At 30.1% G+C, this 22,344-nt stretch overlaps 1 protein-coding gene across 7 annotated transcripts in view; it reads right to left on the bottom strand.

Moving 5' to 3' along the window:
- LOC121125239 (uncharacterized) overlaps positions 1-22,344 on the bottom strand; it is an 86,434-nt gene that overhangs the window by 26,848 nt on the left and 37,242 nt on the right. For all 7 annotated transcript variants that reach the window (XM_040720389.2, XM_071891290.1, XM_071891291.1 and 4 more), the window contains one exon: positions 1,216-1,351. In XM_040720389.2, coding sequence (XP_040576323.1) covers positions 1,216-1,351 — 136 coding nt within the window. The remainder of the gene's footprint in view (positions 1-1,215; positions 1,352-22,344) is intronic.

Genomic DNA, 22,344 nt, shown 5'->3' with positions numbered 1-22,344 from the left:
TGTGTCCGAGGGATTCCATATGGGCCTTGTTTTTTTGAAAAAGTTTCAAAATTAATTTTTTTGGCTCCGCTGAATAATTATCTTTTTTTTTAGAAAAAAAGTATTTTTAAAAATTCTTCATTTCAGGGGGTGTCAAGTTGAAAATGACGTGAGCAATTAGTTTTAAAGGAATTATTTTACATCATAAATACATGTCGGACTGGGCAAGATGAGGTTCGGTCGGCGGGCTTTTTGGCTTGGAGCTAGACCGAATCCACTTCTAGACTCCAAACTAAACTAACTCCGTTCAACAAAAATTAGAACTGTCTCAGACCGGTCTAGGATTTGCAGACTGAAGCCCAACACTAGTGTCTTCAGTAATAAATGTTTAAGAGATAATTAAAAAATGTTTTATTAAAATAAAGTGTTTCAGAATTAAATTCACACTCGGTTATTCCACACAAATGGAAGCATTTGATCTATCAGCATCAATATATATAGAATTAATGAAATCATCTTCGGCGTTTGGAAGGGAGGAAGAAAAAAGCATTTCTGAGAAAAATATTTTTATTATAATGTAAACACTAACATTTCAGTATTTAGATCTATAGCGAAGAGACAATTGAATTGTTGACACAGGATTTCCTTTTTTATTATTATTGTTGTTTTGTTAAGAAATTGATGATGAGATAAGATGTAAAAAAATAACACAAATAAAGGTGCTGTGAATTCGTTAATTTCATTAAAATATTCAAAAATTAAATAAACAATAAAATATTGGTATTGTCTCTATATATGATTGAAAAAAGATAAATATTAACATTTTATTTATTTTTTTTATGTTAAAAAGGTTATAATAACTTCGGGAGAAAGTTCATTTTTTTTTTTTCAAAAAAGAAAAAAAAAAGAAGAAATTAAAGTCCTATTAAAAAAGTTACCTTAAGGATATAAAAGACCCCTCTTCTTTTTCTGGGACACTTCAGAACAAAAACTTTTTTCTTATAGGTTCTATTATTATATATCAAATGATATCATCCAAAACTATCGAAAAAAAACGATGCAACCAATTCAATAAGAATTGATTGATGCTGGTATTACTCTGTTTATTGTACATTTGTTCACCCTTCAATCCCCCAATCCCAATACTATATATACATACATAATAAATATATACAGGCCCGATGATACCGACCCTTGGGTGTATCCCCCCATCTATGATTAAAGAGCAATACTTACGGACACATTTTCGCTAATTCTGATTTAGATGTCGCAAACCCAAGATCCTTATTATCCGTAACGACCTTTAAGGGATCTGTGCACTTGGCCATTGCTTGTGGATGACACTCCGATAGGGCAAGTCCAAGACCACAGCCTAAGGGAAATAAATACATTTATATCTTGTATGCTTTTAAAAATAATTTGGAATGATTTTTTGTAGGAGTTCACATTTTTTTACAAATAAAACTTTAGTTCTTTTATTTTTGTGCAATTCTATTGAGTAGTGTAGAGTGTTTTCATGTAAATCCAGCATTGTTGATGTTGGGCATTTTGGGAGCAAAAGAAACAAATTTTATAAAAATGAAAACCTTTTCTACATTAATATTTCAGAAAATATTGAACTATTGTATGCCAAAATGGAACCAACACATAAAAGGACTTCAATCTTACCCTCTATCAAACAAAGATTCCTGTATTACCTAGTTTTGAGATATATCTTACCCTAAAATGTATTTAAAAAATTGAAATATCCCGGTTTACCTTTGGTATTAAATGCTATTCAACTATTGTAAAGTCTTTTATTTTTACAGATATTTGATGGAGTCTCATCAAGCTTTAACGGAAATTTGTGCATTTTATGTATTAAAAATATCAACTTTTGACACCTCGTGATAGCGTCTCCTTCAATTATGATGCAATTTTTGACACATTTTAGATAATTACACCATAATTATTGAATGTGAGGCCATTTTGAGAACTCATAGTTTGTATTTTTACTACATAAATCGGACTAATTTCCAATTAAATGCTATGGAACTCCTTCAAATGGAGTTTAAGAATAAAAAATACTCTTCATTTGTAATGAATATCATTTCATGCAAATGATAAACATAAATATAATTAATAGGTACTAAAAATACATATCAAATTCCTAAATTTGTACCATTCTATTTCATCTATTAGGTATAAGAAAAGTAGGAAAATTATAAGAGAAAATATCTTATCCTTACAAATGAAGTAGTTTATTTACCTTCTACACTATAGAAATAAGATTGATTATTGAAGTATTAACATACTATTAATACACATTAAGAATTGATATATAATAAAACTAGATGCTCGAGAGATATATTTTTTATAGACGTAAGTTTTAAGTCCTAATATTTAATTGTCTCATTTTGACATCCAATCGTACACAATTTCCCCCTTAATGTTGATGAAAGAAGAGTTTTTATTAGAGTTGGATACGAGTATTACTCGAGCTCGAAAAATAATAAACATAAGTGAAGCTTTTTATTTTTTGTAAATTATTAGAACTTGTCCAAAATATCTTTTGAAAAACTGGAGATAGTTTGAACTGGAACAATGGAAATTCAAAATATTTATAGGAGTCTTGAGTAATCAAGTATCTAGTTATTTATTTTCGATATTAAGGAATACCGAATGATTCCTGCAATATACAAATTTATCATTAACTATTCAGAACAAAGGATAGGAATCCATCAAAAATCGACCTATAATTAGAACTGATGTACCAAGTTTTGAAATAAAATGATATAAAAATGGGGTATATATATATCCCATTATGAACCGCCTAACTTTTCTCATTTATGGAATTTTTGATAGCAAACTCGAAGTAAAATATGAGTATTGTTGTGTTACTCAAAGTCGACTCGACTTCAATCATCGAAATCTAGAACTCGACCGAAATGGACAATTTTAACTTTAATCAAATTGTTCTCTTTATTTTCTGGATAAATAATGTTCAAGACTCTTCAAAACGCTTTATACACAAATAGGCATGGGATTATATGTGTTTTCCTGTGTTTAGAGTCAATATTTATGTGGATATATATAGGTCTATGTATGAAGAGTTTTAATTGGTGCAATATTCTATGTAATCATAGAAAATCACTATTCATTATTCGTCTTGAAAAAACTGAAATTACATATGTATGTATACACAAAAGATTTTAAATTCATCTCCTAGAACGAATGTTTTCATTTTCCTTTAATGCATGAAAACAATTGTCTTCCGAATTAGAAATTACATTTTATATTTTTTTAAATTTAAGATACTTACTTAAAGTAGTAGAGCATGCAACAATTAAAGGCCTTTGATGAATTAAAGTATATTAGACATAATTGCAAAATTGTAGATATTTATTTTGCACTTTCTGAAATAGTATTATTTTTAAACCACTTTCATTTTGTGTTTCAGCGCAATGTCATTTAAAAAGATCACATTAAAAAAATTCACTGTATCATTTCGTTTTTATTTCTCTAAATGTGACATTAGTCCCTGGAAGTTGATTTGTTGTGTGTCAAAATGAACAAAAATCTTGAACAAAAATCAAGAAAAGGAGAAATTCCAATATATTTTTTTACTCCGTAAATAATTCGTAATATAATAGGTCGGGGAAAAAGTTATTTCGTATTTTTTGCTTTATTTCAATACTTTAGAGGAAGTGTTGCAATCATTATATTTAACTCAAATATGCCCCGTTCTCTTAGAAAACATGTAAGCGAGTCAACGAGGATCCCACTTCATGATTCCCTTCTCGTAGAAGCTCTTGTTCCAATTGGCAATAAATTTGGACAACCACACAGATCTCAATTGATGACAAATTTGTTGCCCAGGCGTATTGGATAAAGACAGGAACAGGTGGTAGTCACTTGGTGTCAGTTCCGGCCTGTAATGTGTATGCATAAGAATTTCCCATCAGACCTTCTGGCACGTCATCGAAGGTATGTGTGGGCAGGCGTTGTCTTGATGATGTCTTGTTGTCTCCTATTCAACAAAGCTGACCGCTTCTGTTCGATTACTAGCTTCAAACGGTCGAAATATTCAAAGAAGAGGGCACTGACTAATAAAAAATAATCTCTATACACTATTATGCAACACGAACTGAAAGAGTATCCACTACATCACCAATTTTCTTGGTCGCTTTTGACGTATTTTTCCCTTTCAGATAGTAAAAATGTCTTTACAAGATATACTCAGTTTAAAAAAAGGGCAGGAAATACGAAATTACTTTTTCCCCGAATCTATTATATGTTAGATACTTACCAATATTTCATAGACATATTTGACTCAATAATAGACATATTTGGCCACAATATGGTCTTTCAAATTAAGGTCATCCATTTCTCATTCTTTCTTTATAGAGATACACTCCACACTCAATTTATCATAAATTCGTATTAACGAAGGAATTACTCAAATGACAATTCTACTCTAAGCTCAACAAAGACTTCTAATTATAACTCCCCTATTCTCTAACAAATCTTCACTGCTACTCTCCATCATTTACCATAAAAAAACACCAATTTTCAGGTTGCCAATTACAAACAGTCTTGCACTCGTCAAAGTTCATATTTTTTACAACTTTAAAAATTAATTAGTTATTGAAAGCAGCCCAAATAATTTGTTCTCTAAAGCAAGATATATATGTATGTATGTAATTTGTAAATCTGTTTATTTCATGTTGCTATATTGAAAGCTTACTAGATAGATTCCTTGCATGAAAAATGTTCAAAATATGATAATACTTAATATTTATTTTTCTTAAAAAATAAAAAAATTGTTTATAATATATAAATTGATCATATTGTGGAACGAACGGGAGGATAAGGAGAGGGGGGAGGCGGAACCAGCAGTCTGCTCACATTAGATACAACATACATTACAAGATATGAATTTGAGTTAAAAAGAAAATTATGTAAATATGCAATATGTGTGCTTTGAAAGAGTAAGACAGAGAGGAGGGAATTTGATGTTTCTTATATTGTTGTATTCGTTTTATATAATATGATCAGCTACAATGTACAAACCATTAGGACGGTGTGTATGTCAATTACTATCGAATGTCGATTAAGGCTAGAAAATGCGGAAAAGTATATGTCATCTGTTAAGAAAAGTACTACTAAAGTGTGGCTACACAAAATCTACAGTGTGCAAGGTAAGGTTGAGAGGTCCCCTGGTAGAGGTAGATGCTGAAAAAACAGGATCATGGAGAAGTGGAAACTGTAATCACAAGAAGTACACCCAAGTCGGTGAGGCATCGTGCCAAGGCTATCAATGTCAGTTATTGGACTCTGAGAAAGTATGTGAAGGCTTTGTGGAAGGCCTCTTATGTAAGATTACATCGGTAACTGCTTTCCACAGAGACCATGTCCAACCAGCTCAAAAGAGGCCAGAAATTGTTGACTTGATTAAAGCAAAATGGGTCAAATGGCCACCTTTCTCTCTAGACTGTTCCCCTTCGATTATGAAAGGAAGATGGAGAATTGAGAATTGTTTCTTATAAAGGGGGGTTAGCTAAAAATGTATTAGTGTGGGGGGCCTTGGCTTAGTAAAGTTTGGGAACCCCTGGCTTAAGAAATATTATATTTATCATATTATAGGGTTCCGACAAGGTTAGTAGTGGATCTGGATCTATAATCTACCCCATCCCTTCCCTCTTTTATTTATACCGTCTTGTTCTTAAAACCACTTTTCCATATCCATAAGAATCCCTTAGCTATTTGGAACTCAGATACACACAGTATCACCCTGCCAATGTAAAAAAACATTGGAAAATGCTGTAATTGCACAAAAAAAACCTCAGAAAATTGACTTATTGCTTCAGTTAATTTATTTTATACAATATGTATTGTAGTTTCTTTGTATATTATATATAGGAACAAAACACAAGAACTAAGGCGGATAAGCTATGTATTGCGATCTCGGTTCAACTTTGTTAGTTCCGGTTCTTGGACCGCTAGAACAGCTACACTGATAAGAGGGCAACCTTGTATATATCTATAAATAAGTCTATGATAACCTACAATCTTGAACTCCTTTTCCTTCTTCCAAAAGTTTACTTTATTTGTTGTTTATCAAAAAGTTCACGATTTTACCTGTCACATAAACTCTCAGATGAAGTAGCCATGATGCTATTCTACAATTACAACTCAAAATGACCATCGTTGGAGGCAATAACGGCTTCTATTCGGGGCCTAAAAGCTTTGTAGACATTCACAATATACCTATAAAACATTTTTTGTTTTTTTTTAGACAGTTCACTAACTGCGTTATAAAAAAGAATGTTCACTAAGAAAGGGTTAATCGAAATTTGACAGTCGTTGTTGTACAAACCACCCTAACGTACATACTATGTACTCGCACAATGTATCCATATTACGATTATTATTATTTGCGTGATACATGAAATAAATGAGGCTTATTGTTCACTATAATGAATTCAATGACGCTTGCTTCTTCGCTCGCTCGCACTCCTGTTTCATATAATATGTAGATTTAATGGGTAATAAATGCATTTTTTTGCCTTTTATTTTCCTCCATATTATTATTGCTTCTTCTTTGCCTGTTCAAAATAAAAGGATGCTTTTTTTTAATCAGGGGGCTTTTGATGTCAACAATTGAATATCAGTTGTTGAATTTGATGTACAATGTACATGATATAACATAAAGACAGGGTGGGAAACATAAGTTCCTTTTTCCAAATTTTATGCGTGTTTCATAATAATAACACAGATTTAAAGCTTTATTGTACATAGCTATGAATGATAAGTGACGTCCCCATTGTCCATATACTCAATAAACCGAACTTCGATATTTTAATACCCGCTTATTTTTCCATTTTTCTTCCATTTAATTTTCCTTGAGAGGGCTTAAAGGGTCTGTTATACAAAAAAACACAACAATTAACTGACAAAATATCTTATTTAGATATATGGATTGAATAATTAGTTATTGGCGTTTACGCAAAGTTCTTTAAAATGTCGTTTTTTCCCGAATAAAGCCAGTTTTAATTACCAAATTTAGAGAAACTGCATCAATTTAGAATTCTCACATGATACAAAATTTAATTATATCTGTTTTAGTTCTCTATCATCATTATTCGTGGAGTTGTTCATGTCTAAATATTTATGCAAATTTCAAAATATGAAAATGAATTTTTGAAAAAATCTTTTTTTTTTTTGTAAATTTAAAATTGAAGCAATATTGAAAATTGAACCCATGGATTTTCATCAATCATACCAATAAAAACTCTGGAGCTAAAATTCAATTAGTCTAATTTAATAAAAAAAAAATATTATTACACCATTTTGCAAGTGGATAGGTAGCAATTTCTTCGTCTTCAATTGCATTATTGAATTGCAACATTGATTATTCTAATTACCAACTAGTTTAATTGATACCATCATTTATTTTTGTTCTATTCAAAGGCCAATATGTAAACCAGGGTATTTTAACTTCAGAATGTGCCTCAGAATACTTTTATTTTAGTAATTAATATTAAAATAGTCAAAAATGGCACCATTAATATATCAATGATCTATGAAACATTCCCTTCCTGCATTATCCTCATCTTTCATTTAAAATCATTCATCCCAATTTATTAATGCAAATTGTACAAAATTGCAACTTTATAAATATAAGTATTGATAAAATTTATTTTCTTTTAAATAGGAGTGCACTTTGCTTAATTTACAGGTTAGAATATTGTCAGATATGCCTACCATTGCAAAAATATTAATTGATTTGTAAAATATATTTCAGGATTTAGCAATAGCATTAAAATCTTGGAGGTCAAAAATTAGAGGAACACTTATGAAGGCTCTATGTAGGCGTAGAGAATTCATACTAAAGTAGGTAAATAATAAAGAATATTCTAAAGAAGTATGTTGAATGAAAAAATATTATAAATATTAAGTCAGTGAATGGCTCTTTTTAATGTATATTTTTTTAGTATTTATTTGTTAATTGAATATAAAAATGTAAGGGGTGCTTCATGAGCATTTATAAATATATTTCATATTTAATATTACTTCATCAGTTGAAAATAGGAAAACCAGTCAAATACATTTTTCCTTATATCTCTTATCTGATGCAATGTTTAGTTCAGAAGATAAATCGATTGAGAACACTAGTCAACAAAACTTCAACTTTTATTTGCCCTTGGATTTTGATCCTGCGTTCGAGAAGCATAAAAAGGATCTTAATATCCCGAAATTTTTGCTTTGATTTGTACTTCAGACTCGACTTGGTTTTGAGTCCATATTTTGAAGATTTACGACTCGGCTTCATTCCAATTATATTATAGTTATAAACTTGAAATAGCCTCAAAAAAATTATGAGTACTCTAACTTGTAAAACGTTAAAAATATTCAAGAACTTGGACATAATTTGTATGCAAAGAATTGTGACTTGACAAGAAGAATAAGCAGGGTTGTTGACAAGAGGGGGGGGGGGTACCTCTCCCATGGATTATTAGAGTCAGAAAAATGGGATATAATTTGGAAAAAAATTGATTATTAATGTAATGACTGGTTGGGAAAAATTAAATGTCTCTCAAAAAAATTAAGTTTTAAGTTTTAAAGCAAAGGGGCATTTTAAAAACGGGGGAAAAATATCATTTTCTAAAAAAAAAATCATTAAATGAAATATAGAAACAATTTATTGCAAAGATCAAAAGAAAGTTTGGCCTTTTTTATAAAAATAAGGGAATACTTTCTAAAATAAATACCAAAAAAAAAAAAAAACGTGCTTTTATATATTTGATTTTTTTTTTTTTTTGGGGGGGGGGGCGAAAGAAAAGGCACACAAAAAAAATCATTTCATAATTGAGTCAGAAAAAAATTAACATTCAGTAGTGTTGTGTCGATTCTTATTTAGGAACGAGGACGGTGCTCTATTCCAATTTCCCATATCGGTCCTTAAAGTAGGTAAAATTGATCGCTTGTGACGTCATTGAGGGATTTTTTCCTTTTTTTAATTACTCTGTTATATATTAGAAGAACTTGTATAGCTAAGTAAAATATAATATGTTTATTTACACTGCATTATAATGAAAAAATGAATATTTTTTGCAAGATATGTTCAATGTTCCTAATTTATAAATTATTTGGGTAAATAAACCATGGATATTTATATGAAAAATTCCAAGGACCAACAGTTAAGGGCTAGTAGGACTTATCCTAAGTCTGGACTGGACTAGACCAAATAAATAAGGAGCAAAACAATCTGTATTGCAATCTTTTGTATCTGTATACAAAATGTATAGGAAATTAAATACAAAGTTCGGATAGTCCTCAGGACCGATCCTAAGACTAATATGGATCGGCAAAACACTAGTCATGGTTGAAATCTTATACGAAATGTATACGAAATTAAATAGAAAGTCCGATAGGAACGGTCCTTAAACTAAACTGGACCGAATAAATAAAGACCAACACAGCCATAGTATTCAAAATGTACAGGAAATGATATAAAAAGTCTTAACAGTCCTCAGGTCCTGTCCCACTCCCCGACAGTTCTAAGGATCGATAGAACCGGTCCTAAGACTGGACTGGACCGTATAAATATGGTCAGGTACAACACTAGTCCTGGTTTTAATTGCATACAAAATATACAGGAAATGAAACAAAAAGTCCTGCCAATCCTCATGACCGGTACCAATGACCAACTAAGGACTGACAGGACCAAATAAATATGGACCGGCACAACGCTAAACCCTGGTTGCAATAGTATACACTATATATAGAAACAAAATAAAAAGTACTGACAGGTCTAAGACTGGAGTGGATGGAATAAATATGGACCTACACAACACTTGTAGTCAGTCAGATAAAATAGGATGTCATTTGGTCATTTAAAGAAAAAGTCTATTAATCTACACCCCTTTTTCAAAGAAAACTCCGAGCCTTAGTATAAAGACTTATCCCCATCCCTCTAGTAATAGTGTAACATTCCCTGACACACCCTGTATATAATATAAAAATGGTTATTTTTTGAAGAAAAAAATATTTACTTTTTAAATTACTTTCTCTCCTTCTCTCTTTGGTTTATGAGTGGAGGAGGTTTTACTAGGTCTGAGAAGAAGAAGAATAAGAAGAAGTTAATCATCTATTATAATTTTTTATATTTAGCTCCTTTAATTTAGCTTTTTTTTTTAATGGTGGTAGTATGTATGTTGAAATGGAGAGAAAGAAAAAAGAGGGGGGGAGGGGGAGAAGAGACATTTCTACATGTTCGTACCTACTACCTATGAGTGTGTATCTATGTATGTATGTATGTAAATGCCTATTAAAGATTCAAGTTTATTTGCTATTTTTTAATATTATTATTAGTTCATATTTTCCCTCTTTCTTTTTTCTTTGTTATTAGCGTTTTAAGTGCCATTATAATGTGTAGAAACATGGCGGCGGCTTTTGTGTAAGCCTATATGTCTATTTATTCCCCATATGTACAGGGTTTGTACAAGTTGCGATTTTGTACAAATGATCACAAGATGACACAAGACATGAAAAATGAAGAATTTAGAGTAGGCGAAATGAGGATAATTCAATAATTGAATTATTTGACAAAATATTCTTATAATTCAATGGAATCCAATTGTTTGAATTATAGTAGACAAAATTGATTGTCGTAATAAAATAAAGTGAGCAATTGATGGATTTTATTGTTAAAAGGCTGTACAAGACCAATACAATTATCTTAAATCAAATATAGGTTATAAGCTAAGCCGAATTTACCCCAAAAATTTGAATAATAAGCCTATAATGACTCAAATATGTGAATGAAATATTGTCCAGTACGTATTTTTGTATTTTATGAAAGGCCTAGAATTTTTAGTAATTCACTTAGGCACTTGACGAAATGACTGAAAAACTACCAAAATTTCCTAAACATGTGAAATAGTAAAGTGGTAGTAATACACCTGATTTGAACCCTGATAGGTATGTTGTGATGTATAAAATATAATGATTTTCTTCATATGTAATGAAGAGCTACTTCCAAATACAAATTATATAGTTCACGTAATTTTGTACGTGCTGGCATGACTTTAGTTATCATAAAACTATACATACATATACATAAAGTGATTTATATTCTTGTGTTCAATCCTTGCGGCTGAAATTGGTTTAGTAAACATATTAAACTGGACCCAGGAACAGATCTCACAGAGCTATAAAAGTGTTTTGGTATCAAAATGCTCCCTTTAAAAGGTCTGATCAAAAAAATCAATTTCTAAAAAGACCTGATTCAGAAGGAATTTTGCAAGTTGATTTAAAAAAAAATGTAATTTACAGAATTACCGTGGAAACCAAAGTTTTAAGAGCAAGTTATTCCAGAAATCAATTCAACCTTTGTCCTCGACATTTACTAAATAACTCTATTGATAACACGGACAATACTACCACAATTAATTAAGCTCTAATACCTTTTAGTGGCCATAGATTTTTCTATTATGGCTGTGGTCAAATCAAGAAGCAGTCTCAGAGAAATAGATGTAATTGATTAAAATCAAAAATACTTTGTAACAGCAATCATGTTTGTTCAAATATCAACTAATTTCTTAATAAATATTTGGAGTTTTTGTAATATCGTTGACCCAGTGTGAAAAAAATGCTATCAGCACAAAAGTTGCAACTAATATATTTAACTTTCAATATTGTTTATGGCTATAACTTCGCCAATATTGAAGCAAGGATATTGAAATTTTGCAATCACCATTTGTAAATTTTAGTGGCTAGATTGTCAATTTTAACAATTTATTCCTCCTATAAATAACAAATTTATAAACACATTTAACAAATTGTACTTTTTTTGCTCGAAAAATCTTAAATTCAGTGCTAAACTGTGCTATCTGGTATGTATTGTATAATAACGTTTACATTTCAAGGATATATCCTTGAAATGTAAACGTTTTTATAACTATTTTATAAAACTGAAAGATGCAGTTTACCAAAAACGTTGTTGTATATTAGTGCATGTAGCTAATGATATAAAACATTGTTACATGTAATTATTAGTGTTGGGTTTCGGTCTGGAAATCCTTCTGGTCTAAGACCTTTAGTTTGGTTCGATCAAAAAGATCAATCTGGACCGGTCTCATAGAAAAATTTGGTCTATATCGGTCAAAGAAAAATTTCGGTTTAGATTAGCCCATGAAAAATTCGGTCCAGTTCGGTCCTAAAAAATAGGACTAAACCGATTTTACAGATAAATTATTTTTAACATGACATCAAATGTATTTTTAACTACAATGACGTCATACAAAGTTTAAACAGAAACGGCTCAGTTGATTTTTAATCCCGTTGACTATTATATGTATACAGCATGTTTTCTAGAACATATCGTGCAGTTGAAGGAGTGCAACACTGCAATGTAGATATAATTGATTAAGAAATATAGAAGGGTTTTTCAAAGAATAAATTCATAGCACATTACAGTTAGCATACTGTCGCTTCTGAAATATATTAAAATTTTGTCTATTGGCAACAAAACCAAAATTGTAGAATCCAAATCTCTATTTACCAAAAAGTTATTAAGCTCATTTTTTATGCCTTGACATTTAATATATTTCCTCCCTAGGTCAGAGATATACATATTATTTGTGAATAAAAATGATCGTTTCTTTAATAAAAATTTAAAATTAATTTCTATTATTTTTTTGGATATAATCATCATCAAGCATTTGATAAAATGACAGAACCATCATTTTAGCTATTTCATTAATTTCCTAGTTACACAGATTAACTGTACTATATAAGAAGTAGAAAGATACATTTGGATTTTGATATTTTGTTTCAAGATTGTTTTTAGTTTGACACAACACATATGTATGTATGAACATAAAATATGAACTAAATAGTTGAAATATTTATTTTTGTTCAATGTACACACTTTTTTTGAATTTTTAAGTATTTAATGAGACTTAAAATACATTTATTTCTTGTTAAATATGATACAATACTGTTTTAATTCTACATATTGCATATATTAATATATAATTAGTTGTTAAGGTTTGATAAATTGACGTAGGGGAATAAACAGGCATGGAAAATGAATCAAATTCTGTCAATTAACATTGAGAAGAAAACTAAAGAATGAAAAATGTTTGAAGAATGCTACTGAGTTCGTTCATGTGGTAAATTGATGGTCACCCCATATGATCACTTAGTCCTAACCCTAATTTTGACTTTTCAAAACACACAAACTATACATGTAAAGGATAATTTTTTTTGTAATCTTTTTTTTTTAAAGAAAAGTAGGAGAGAAACGTCCGAAAACTGTTTTTTCATAGTATGGATATTTGTTAACAGATAAACATTAAAGTTACTAAAAGGAATTATCTATAGTACTTGCTTCATCACTGCAAGGCGGCAATTAATATACTGTGTAATTATGTGTTGCTGATTGGCAAAGATGGGAACTTGAATCGAAACTTGCAACTCGATTTGAGTTCATACGAGGGTAAGGTGAAAAGTTATCGGCCTTAATCGGAGAAGGTGCTGCTATAAGGGAAAAAATTATATTTCTTAATAGGTGAAAGGGGCATACCTTTTTATGACTAGTTTCAACTGGTTGTTTTCTCTAGTAGTTTACACGAACTGTTATACATTAAAAACATTTCGTGTTTTTGTTTTTTTTTGTTAAAATTGAATAGTGTGCGGTTATAAAATTCCTCATTTTGTATGGATTGACGCGTACAATCAATTGAAATTGAAAAAATTTTAGAGGGACTCTACTTTCCAATTGTTAAAAAGAAAGTGTGAAAGTGAGTGACACAGCTGGATGCCAAAATTTGCGAGAAGAAGTATGGCTTAAAGAAGACAAAAAAATCATATTTCACGAGGACAACGCACCTGCACACAATAGTGCATGACAATGGGAAACCTGCAGGTCCCCCTATTCTCTTGGTTTGGCACCCTCAGACTTCCATCTGTTCACAAACCTAAATAAATTTGTTTCAGTAAGCGTTTTGTACCCATTGAAGAAGTTAAGAGTGCCATAGATGAATATTTTCACAACCTTCCAGACTCTTACTTTCGGGAAGAAATACTTATGTTGGAGAGATGATGGATCAAGAGGGTGGAAGTAAATGGAGATTATATAGAAAAATCTAATTATTTTTTCACAATGAGGCCGAGAACTTTTCATATTGTCCTCGTATTTTAAAGTCATACAACTTGACTTGATCTCCCAATCAAGGATTTGAAACTTCTTATTCGGACAATTAGCCCTCGAAAGGATTGTGAAACTAGAAAAAAATGGTGTATACTGTCCCTTTATCATAAGAAGGTTGTTAGTTTATCTCTTTTCAGTGTACTGTTCCATCGCTGGTCAGTCTATCTCATGATTCTAACATTATCTGGATGAACACCCGCAACAATCACGGAAATCTATTGACGTGAAAAACTTCATGATGGAAATTGATGGTCACGCAACATTAGCGAGTAGTATTAACAATAGAGAGTGCTTTAAAAATAGAGGTGGGAATCCCTAAAAACTTGCAATTATGTCCAAGAAGTGGATTTTTTGTAATTAAATTTTATTTCCTTGGGAAAAAAAACGGATTCATATTTTTTGAGACATCTTTATGTGAATAATTCTTTTATCTTTGCATGTGATTATTTTTTTTGGTAGGTATTAGGGGTTCTCTATTGGTAACTCGTATTTTGGGAGTTAAACAAAACATTTGTGCGGTTATCGTTTAGCCACTTGGCTTATAGATTTAAGTTGGGCTATTCTTAATGAGGGGTTTTATGAAATTAACAAATTTTAATTTGAATAAAGCAGATCAACGTGTTGGAGACTTATAAGATCTAATAATAGACAAATTGACAGCATATGCAAATAAAAAGTAGTTGTTGATGTATTTTTTGGGCCAAGGTGGGGAATCTGACTCTAGACTTACTACTCAACATGAACACACAATCAAAGACTCGATATTTGACTTGGACTTGCAAGTTATTTCATTTTTTCCCCTCTTTAATGTATCTTTAATTTTTGAGGACTCGAAATGGACTCAATGAAAATATTCTAGATCTTTGGTTTGACTTGGATATGCAAGCAAAGACGTGGAACTCATCTTGAACTTGGAGTATAAAGACATATTCTCACCTATACTTTCAGGTATTGCGATTCAAAAAAAGAAGATCTAGCATTGATCTCTTCTTTCATCAACGTGATCTTATAATTTTTTCAATTTAGATTCAAATAAGAAAACTTTTTAAATATGGGAAATAATGAATTTATGATATATATATATGAAGAGATAGATAGATGAAACCTATACGACGACCTCCTTGTGTCTACTTTGTGAAAAATGATAGAGGTCTTCTTTAAATAAAATAAAAATGATATATATTTCTTTTAAAAATTAAAATTTTCACAGACAAAGCCCTTCTTCATTTTTCTAACTAACTTTAATTTAATTTAATTTATAAGGGATTATTCTATATACCATTATGAATGATGATGTCCAAGGTTGATAAGAAGGAAATTATTTAAATCATTTCATACCTTTTGAAAGAAAAAAAGAGGGCTCTATGAAAATTATTCTCATCGAGTGTCATTATTTTTTTTTTTTTACTCAATTTTAAATGAATATAGAGTGGAACCCGCTTAAGGTGGACACGCTTTTAGTGGATTTTATAAATTATATTTACTTAAAATTATTTAGATCAGTCAGATTTCATTTATGGGGGACAAATTTTGTCACTTTCTCAAGATTCGGTTTAAGTGAGGTCTATAGTATTGGGTATTAAGGTGGGTTACCCCAATTAACATCCGTAGAGGTAGTTTTTTTTGTAAGAGTGCAAGGAGAAGGGGTGAGCAAGACATATGGTACAACTAAATTAAGACCCTTGTTAATATCAGGTACCTGTTATATGATTTTGAAGGGAGAAAAGGAATTACTGCTATAAAAAGGGAACCTTATACACTTAAAGTAGCATTTGTACAAAGAAAATATTGTAGTTATATTTACATTCATATATACTTATTTCATTATGCCTTTTTAAATCAATTTGCATCGAAGATAGGCGATAATTCTTCTTTTAGAGGGAGATATTAACACCCCCACGACTTATTCGATAATGAACAGAAAAAAAGAAAAAGCACATGTATCAACCGTTTTTTCTTTTCTAATCGATATACTTAGTTTTTTCTTAACCCGAATCTCATCTTTAAGTATAATTTTCAAACTAGATCTTAACCCATGCAGTGTTCAGTATGTACCCTTTGCTTACTCAGCCTGTTGAGGTTGATAATGGATTTGCTCTTAAGAACGTCGTTGACGCCATCATAAATTTATCTCATTCGTACCAACATTGTAAAAGCAGTTGCACTGCGACCAGTCTCGAACTTGTCTCGCTTTTTCCCGATCATTCATAAATCTTAATCCTTAACATGCAATATCATACGTAAATACATAATAATTGGAGCTCTGTTACACCAAGGAGAGATGCCACTTTTACCCAAACATAACATACAATCGCTCATTTGCTAATTTTTTATTATTTTAAAACAGTCTGAAAATCGTTGTGATTTGAAAATTGGTTGAAAATTAGGAAAAATTAATTGAAATTGGTGAAATTTTGAAGCTAGCTGTGGTTCTCCTGTACAATCAGTCATTTCCCACTTGGCAGCTCCCCACAGGCTAAGAACTACTGATTTAAAAACTTTTCTAGGGAAATATATGGTGGAACTACTTGAAAAGTCATTACAGATCTCTAATCGAATATTTTTGACTCTGAGTAACATATCTAATGTATGTATGCTTATGACGTCAGAGATTAGTATTACATATTACTATTAATATGTACAAGAATATATATTATTTGTGTGTGTTTTTTTTTTTTTTTTGAAAAAATAGAATATAAAATGCGCAAAACTAACCTTAGGAAAAGAAGAAACACACAAAAAAGAAGGAAAACTTATTTTAGCTCCTTTGATTTATTACAAAAGTTATGACCTGCTTTCTCCCCAGTTTTTATAAATAATATTTATTTTTTTGTATCTTTATATTTATTTGTTTCGTGTGTAGGTTTTATTTTTGACAAATTTCAATCAAAAAAGATTATATTTTTGACTATAATACATCTGTATGTGTATTTGCAATTTTTTTGTACATTTTATTTTTGTTTGACAAATTTAAATTTTTCGAAAATTACTTTTTTTTATAAATAATATACTCTGATTGTCCTATTATTGACGGTAATTTTAAACAATTCTTTTGACAAATTTGTACAACCAATGTTAGAATTTTTATCGGATGATTTAAGCATCTTGCTTTTCATTTTTATATAACTAAAATATTGCGATCTTTTATTTATTTTTATTAAGATTTTTGAGTTATGGTTTAGAAATGGACATTTAAAAAAAATCAAAATATGTAATTCAATGATTTTGCTGATGTATTAAAAAAAGAATGAGTTTTTGACATATATCAAAAAAAAAAAAACCTGTGGCTTCAGTACTTTTTCAATGAATTTACTTTTTTCTGTTGAAAAGATTCATTGATTATATTTTGTTTGCAATTGGACATGTACAAACTAGAAAAAAAATATTAGAGGCGTACTGATGCATCGGAATTGTCATGAATCGGCTTTTTCCGCAGTATCGGAATGGCTCAATTATGCCAATTCCCCTGAACCCTAAACGCCTAAAATATTTAATTCATTTTTAAATACTATCGTTTTATACAATTATATACAAATACTCTCTTTTTTTATTATATGAAGCTCATGCTCGATTGTATTTTTTTTCTTTTTTTTTTTTTTTGATCAAGTATCTACACTCTAAAATATCTTTACGGAAAACAGTCTTGTGTGGGTCCTTATTTAGGACTGAATCCCGCAGTTCCGTCCAGTCCAGTCTCGTTTCGGCCCATTTTGGTCCTGCATGTCATTCCTAAAAACTTTTAAAGTTCATTTCTTGATGACTCATCTTTATTTAATCTTTGTTTAATCAGTTCTAGTACTATTAGTCCGAAAGGACGGTCCTAAGACTGGCTTAGACCGGAAAAAATAAGGACTGACACAACACTACATTAAAACATATTTTTATATGCTTTATTAATATAGATTATGTGAGCTATTTGATCGAATGTTTTGCGACAAAATAAACATATTTTAAACTTTCTAAATATATATATATACCAATAATATCTATGATATAGTAACCCAGGGGCCCTTTAAATAATGTTATTCACCTTCAATTAACATTCTTTATAAATTTGTTATTTTTGAAGAGATATTTGATACTTGTTTATGATAAGTGCAAAGAGCAAATATTTCTTAATCATCGTGCTATGTCAATCAATACCATATTTACTGTAGTGCCCTCAAGGGTGATATTGAGACATGAAGATGATTTTTATTAAAAGACGTGATTAGATTTCCATCTCCCTTCTTCTGAACTGTATTATAGCACATTCAATTATATTGTATGTATACACATATATTACATAAATACTTCAAACAGAATTTCGACAATTATGAAAAGAAAAAGGGTTGCAGGAGAGAGATTTGTATGTTTCAACAATGATTATACATATTTTGTTCTCCCTTCCTCCCCAAAACCTCTGATTCATAGGTACTCAGATGATGTTTGATAATAATTCTACCAAATAATGCATAGATTGTACTCATTCTACTCAGTATTACACGGAGTTATCAAGCGTCCTACAGACAAACATTGTTTTAATAATACAGAGTGCCGCAACATAACTTCCTTTTTTATACCGAATCGGGTAGCTCCCAACCCCCTTTTGCAACTTTATCTTTTTACGAGAAAATTGAATATAACTTTTCAAAAAAAATAATAGCTATGGATTTTTGAGATTTATGTCCTAAAACTTTAATATTTGAATTTTTTTATCGAAAATTAAATTTTGTGTGAACAGTTGTGGATTTTGTAGTTTTTTTCCAAAAAAAATAAATATTTTTTGAGGATAACTATAGATTTTGAAATTTTTTCCAAAAAATGTACTTATATTATATTTTTTTCCTAATAAATTCCCCCCTAAAAAAATATATATATATATAATCCTGCGGACGGCCCTCCATATTTGAAATCTGGACTCTAAATAAATATTGAACAAAATGTTTTGACAGAATATTATATAAAAATAAACTTGTTGCAATTTAGCTCATGAGTTTTGAAAATCAGTTAATTGCTTCTATTTCAAGTATACAAAAAACGATTTTCAATTCATTTTCATAATTTGAAATTTGCAAAATTCTTTGGACACAAATATCTCTGATAGAGATAATAAATAGCTAAAATTGATGATATTCGATTTGGTGCAATGCAAAAGTTCTTATCTATAGCAGTTTGTTCTAAACTGGATTTATTTTTGACATGCCAATATTTTTAAGACCTTTGCAAAATTGATTATCATTGATCCTTCGTCAATAATCTGCATTATATTACACAATTATAATGCTAATATTCGGGTCGTATCTTTTGAAACGTACAAAGAAAAATACCTGTTGCAAGCCGTTTCGTGTATCAACTGTCCCCGATATTCCCTACGTATAATAATATCATAGTTATACTTATAAAAATATCAATTTAATTGATTATATTTTCCAGCAACTTGACAAACTTTAATAACAAGTTAACTTCTTAAAAGCCTCTTATAAAAATAATATTAAAATGTCAAGAACTTTTATTTTTACAAAATTATTTGTTATACTATGATGTAGGGTTGAGATTTATTGATTTCTTTTTTCAACAGTTTTTGATTTCACATAAACTTTTCTTGTAAAAACAAAACACATTCAGCATATATATTTGATGTAGAAGTCTTGTCAAGGATTTGATTGACAGACTCCTTGATACAACCAACTTGGAGTAATTAACAGCAACTCAATCTGTATAGTACATTAGGTCGGATGAGTTTTTCAAAAAAAATCGAATTTCGATTACGGCTAATGAGGATAAGTTATTGTCATGTGGTCAGAAAATTACCGCTGCAAAATTTGATTCCTCTACGATATCATATTTAGATCGCACATCTCGGTGTAAGTTTGAAAAATAGCAACCACTTCACTGATCAGTCAATAATTATTAAAGTTAAGTATTTTGCATAAAACAATTTAGATATACATTTGTCTAACCTAAAAGAAATAGTAATAAAGATTTCTTCAAAAATTATCTGAAGGAGCAAAAATAGAGAATAACATAAGCAAACTTATATGATCCGCGTATAGGGCGCATCTTTCGAAAAGGAAAGATCAAAATATCAGTGCAGTGGACTCGCGGGTTTACTATGTTTTCATAGGATTTGTACTCGTCTAAAATTAGTGCAAGTACCGAGCCCTTTCTTCTGTTTTGTAATACAAAAAAGATCCAAGGGCAATTGTCGTGAATGTGAATAAAATAATGGAAATCGTTGCGTTCGGCACTCATATAAGTATTGCTTATGAGTGCCGAACGCAACGAAATGTTTCTCCTTGCAATAACATTTATGGAAAAAAATCCTATATTTTAATGCATTTATTGCCCTATGTTATTTTTTCTGTTTGCTAGATCAGGTGAATTTAGAAAATAATACTACAAATAAGTTTTATAGGTAAAAACAATGTCTATCAAACTTATTTTATACAAAGATAACAAAATCTGCTTTATCTTACCCAATTTATCGACTAAATAAGTAATTGTGTCCTTTTTTCTAACTTTGGCTAGATGTACAATCTAAAAATGATATTATAGAACAATAACCGTATTCGAAATACATTCGAAAGTATGTAGTTGAAAAACAAACGGTTCTATTGTAAATACATATGTATACGATAAATAAAATCCCTTAAAAATTGATGGATCACATTGCTTTAATGAAACAAAAGTAAAAAATATAAATATATAAACAGATTACTTTTTCATTATAGGTATAGAATGAATAATTGATGTCCACCTTTCCTTTCATCTTAATCACATCCCCCCCCCCACTCCCATCTCTGATACCGTTATTAATATATGGATATTAAATAATATAATATCCCTTCTTGTTCTTTGAGGCATTTAACAGAGGGGTAGTTCCTACCCCTCTGTTAAATGCCTCAAAGTAGGTAGTACTTTAGTTGAGACTCCGTTCAAGAACGAATCTTTTTTTCCGTTTTGAGATGTATAATATCTTCTACACCGGTCACACACTGTTTAGTAATGTTGTTGATTGTGTAAAAGGCCATACATCGTTGTTTTTTTTAATGTTTCTTTAATTAGTTCGATGACGTTGTACTGATAAAGTATACGAGTTTCCGACCTATACGTGAAGATGGCTGCACTATTAGCCAATTGTACAAGTTATCATTTCACCGGTGGCAGAAGATAGACATATAAAATTAGGGGTGTCTGCAAGGGGAGGGCTGGATATATAATATAGCCCAAATTAAGAATTTTTTTCTTCTTACAACAAAATTTATTTTTATTTTTGAAATTTTTTCCAAAAATTTAATTTTCTGTGAATAAGAATGAATTTTTGAATTTTTTTTCCAAAAAATTTAATATTTAAATTTTTTTCTGGATATTTGATTTATATATATATACATATATTAAATTTAATTTTAGAAATTTTTTCCCAAAAATTTCATTTTTTGTGAACAGCTCTGGATTTTTCAAATTTTTTTTCATAGCTATTTATTTCCCCCTCATTACTAATCCTCTCGATCCATTTCTGACGAGATTGAATTGAATTTAAAATGTTGCAAGGAAATTATATTCCAATAATATAACTCAAACTTGATGGTTCTCCTTTGGGGGATGGAACAAACAAACATGTTCAAATATTTCTCATAAATAATACTAAGCGAATTTATAATGTTCATCATGAAGTTTGAACTAAATATGGTAATTTTCTTAACTGGCATTTTTCTCCAGGACAATATTCCATGGGCAATTTTCCGCAGGTAGTTTTCCGTGCACGCAAGTAAACCTATTTATATAAGTAATTATATGATGATGTTGATCATTTTTAGGGCTAAACCCAGCCAAATAATGAAAGCTAGAAACGCCCCTGTTTACGACTATAAGTAATATAAGAACTTTTTGAACTTCAAATCAAAAATTACATTTAATTCATTATACTTATCAAAAGTATTCTAAATTTTACTTCTCATTTGTGAGGTGTAACTTGAACAATTTGCTTATTCAAGCTACAATTTCCAAAACAACACAAATTATATACCTCTAGTGACGTATCGGTCTAAAAAAAACAATTAAAAAGTCTGCACTCCGATCAGTCCTTTCTTAATAAAATTATTCAGTTCTAGGATTGGTCCTTATCGGTCTTCTATGTTTACTAAAACACATGAAATGACATAGTTACTAACTATATCTTTTCA

This window comes from Lepeophtheirus salmonis, chromosome 10 (genome assembly GCF_016086655.4).
Source record: "Lepeophtheirus salmonis chromosome 10, UVic_Lsal_1.4, whole genome shotgun sequence".
Lineage (NCBI taxonomy): Eukaryota > Metazoa > Arthropoda > Copepoda > Siphonostomatoida > Caligidae > Lepeophtheirus > Lepeophtheirus salmonis.
Note: the sequence above shows the minus strand (reverse complement) of the source record. Positions and strands in the feature narration are given on the sequence as shown.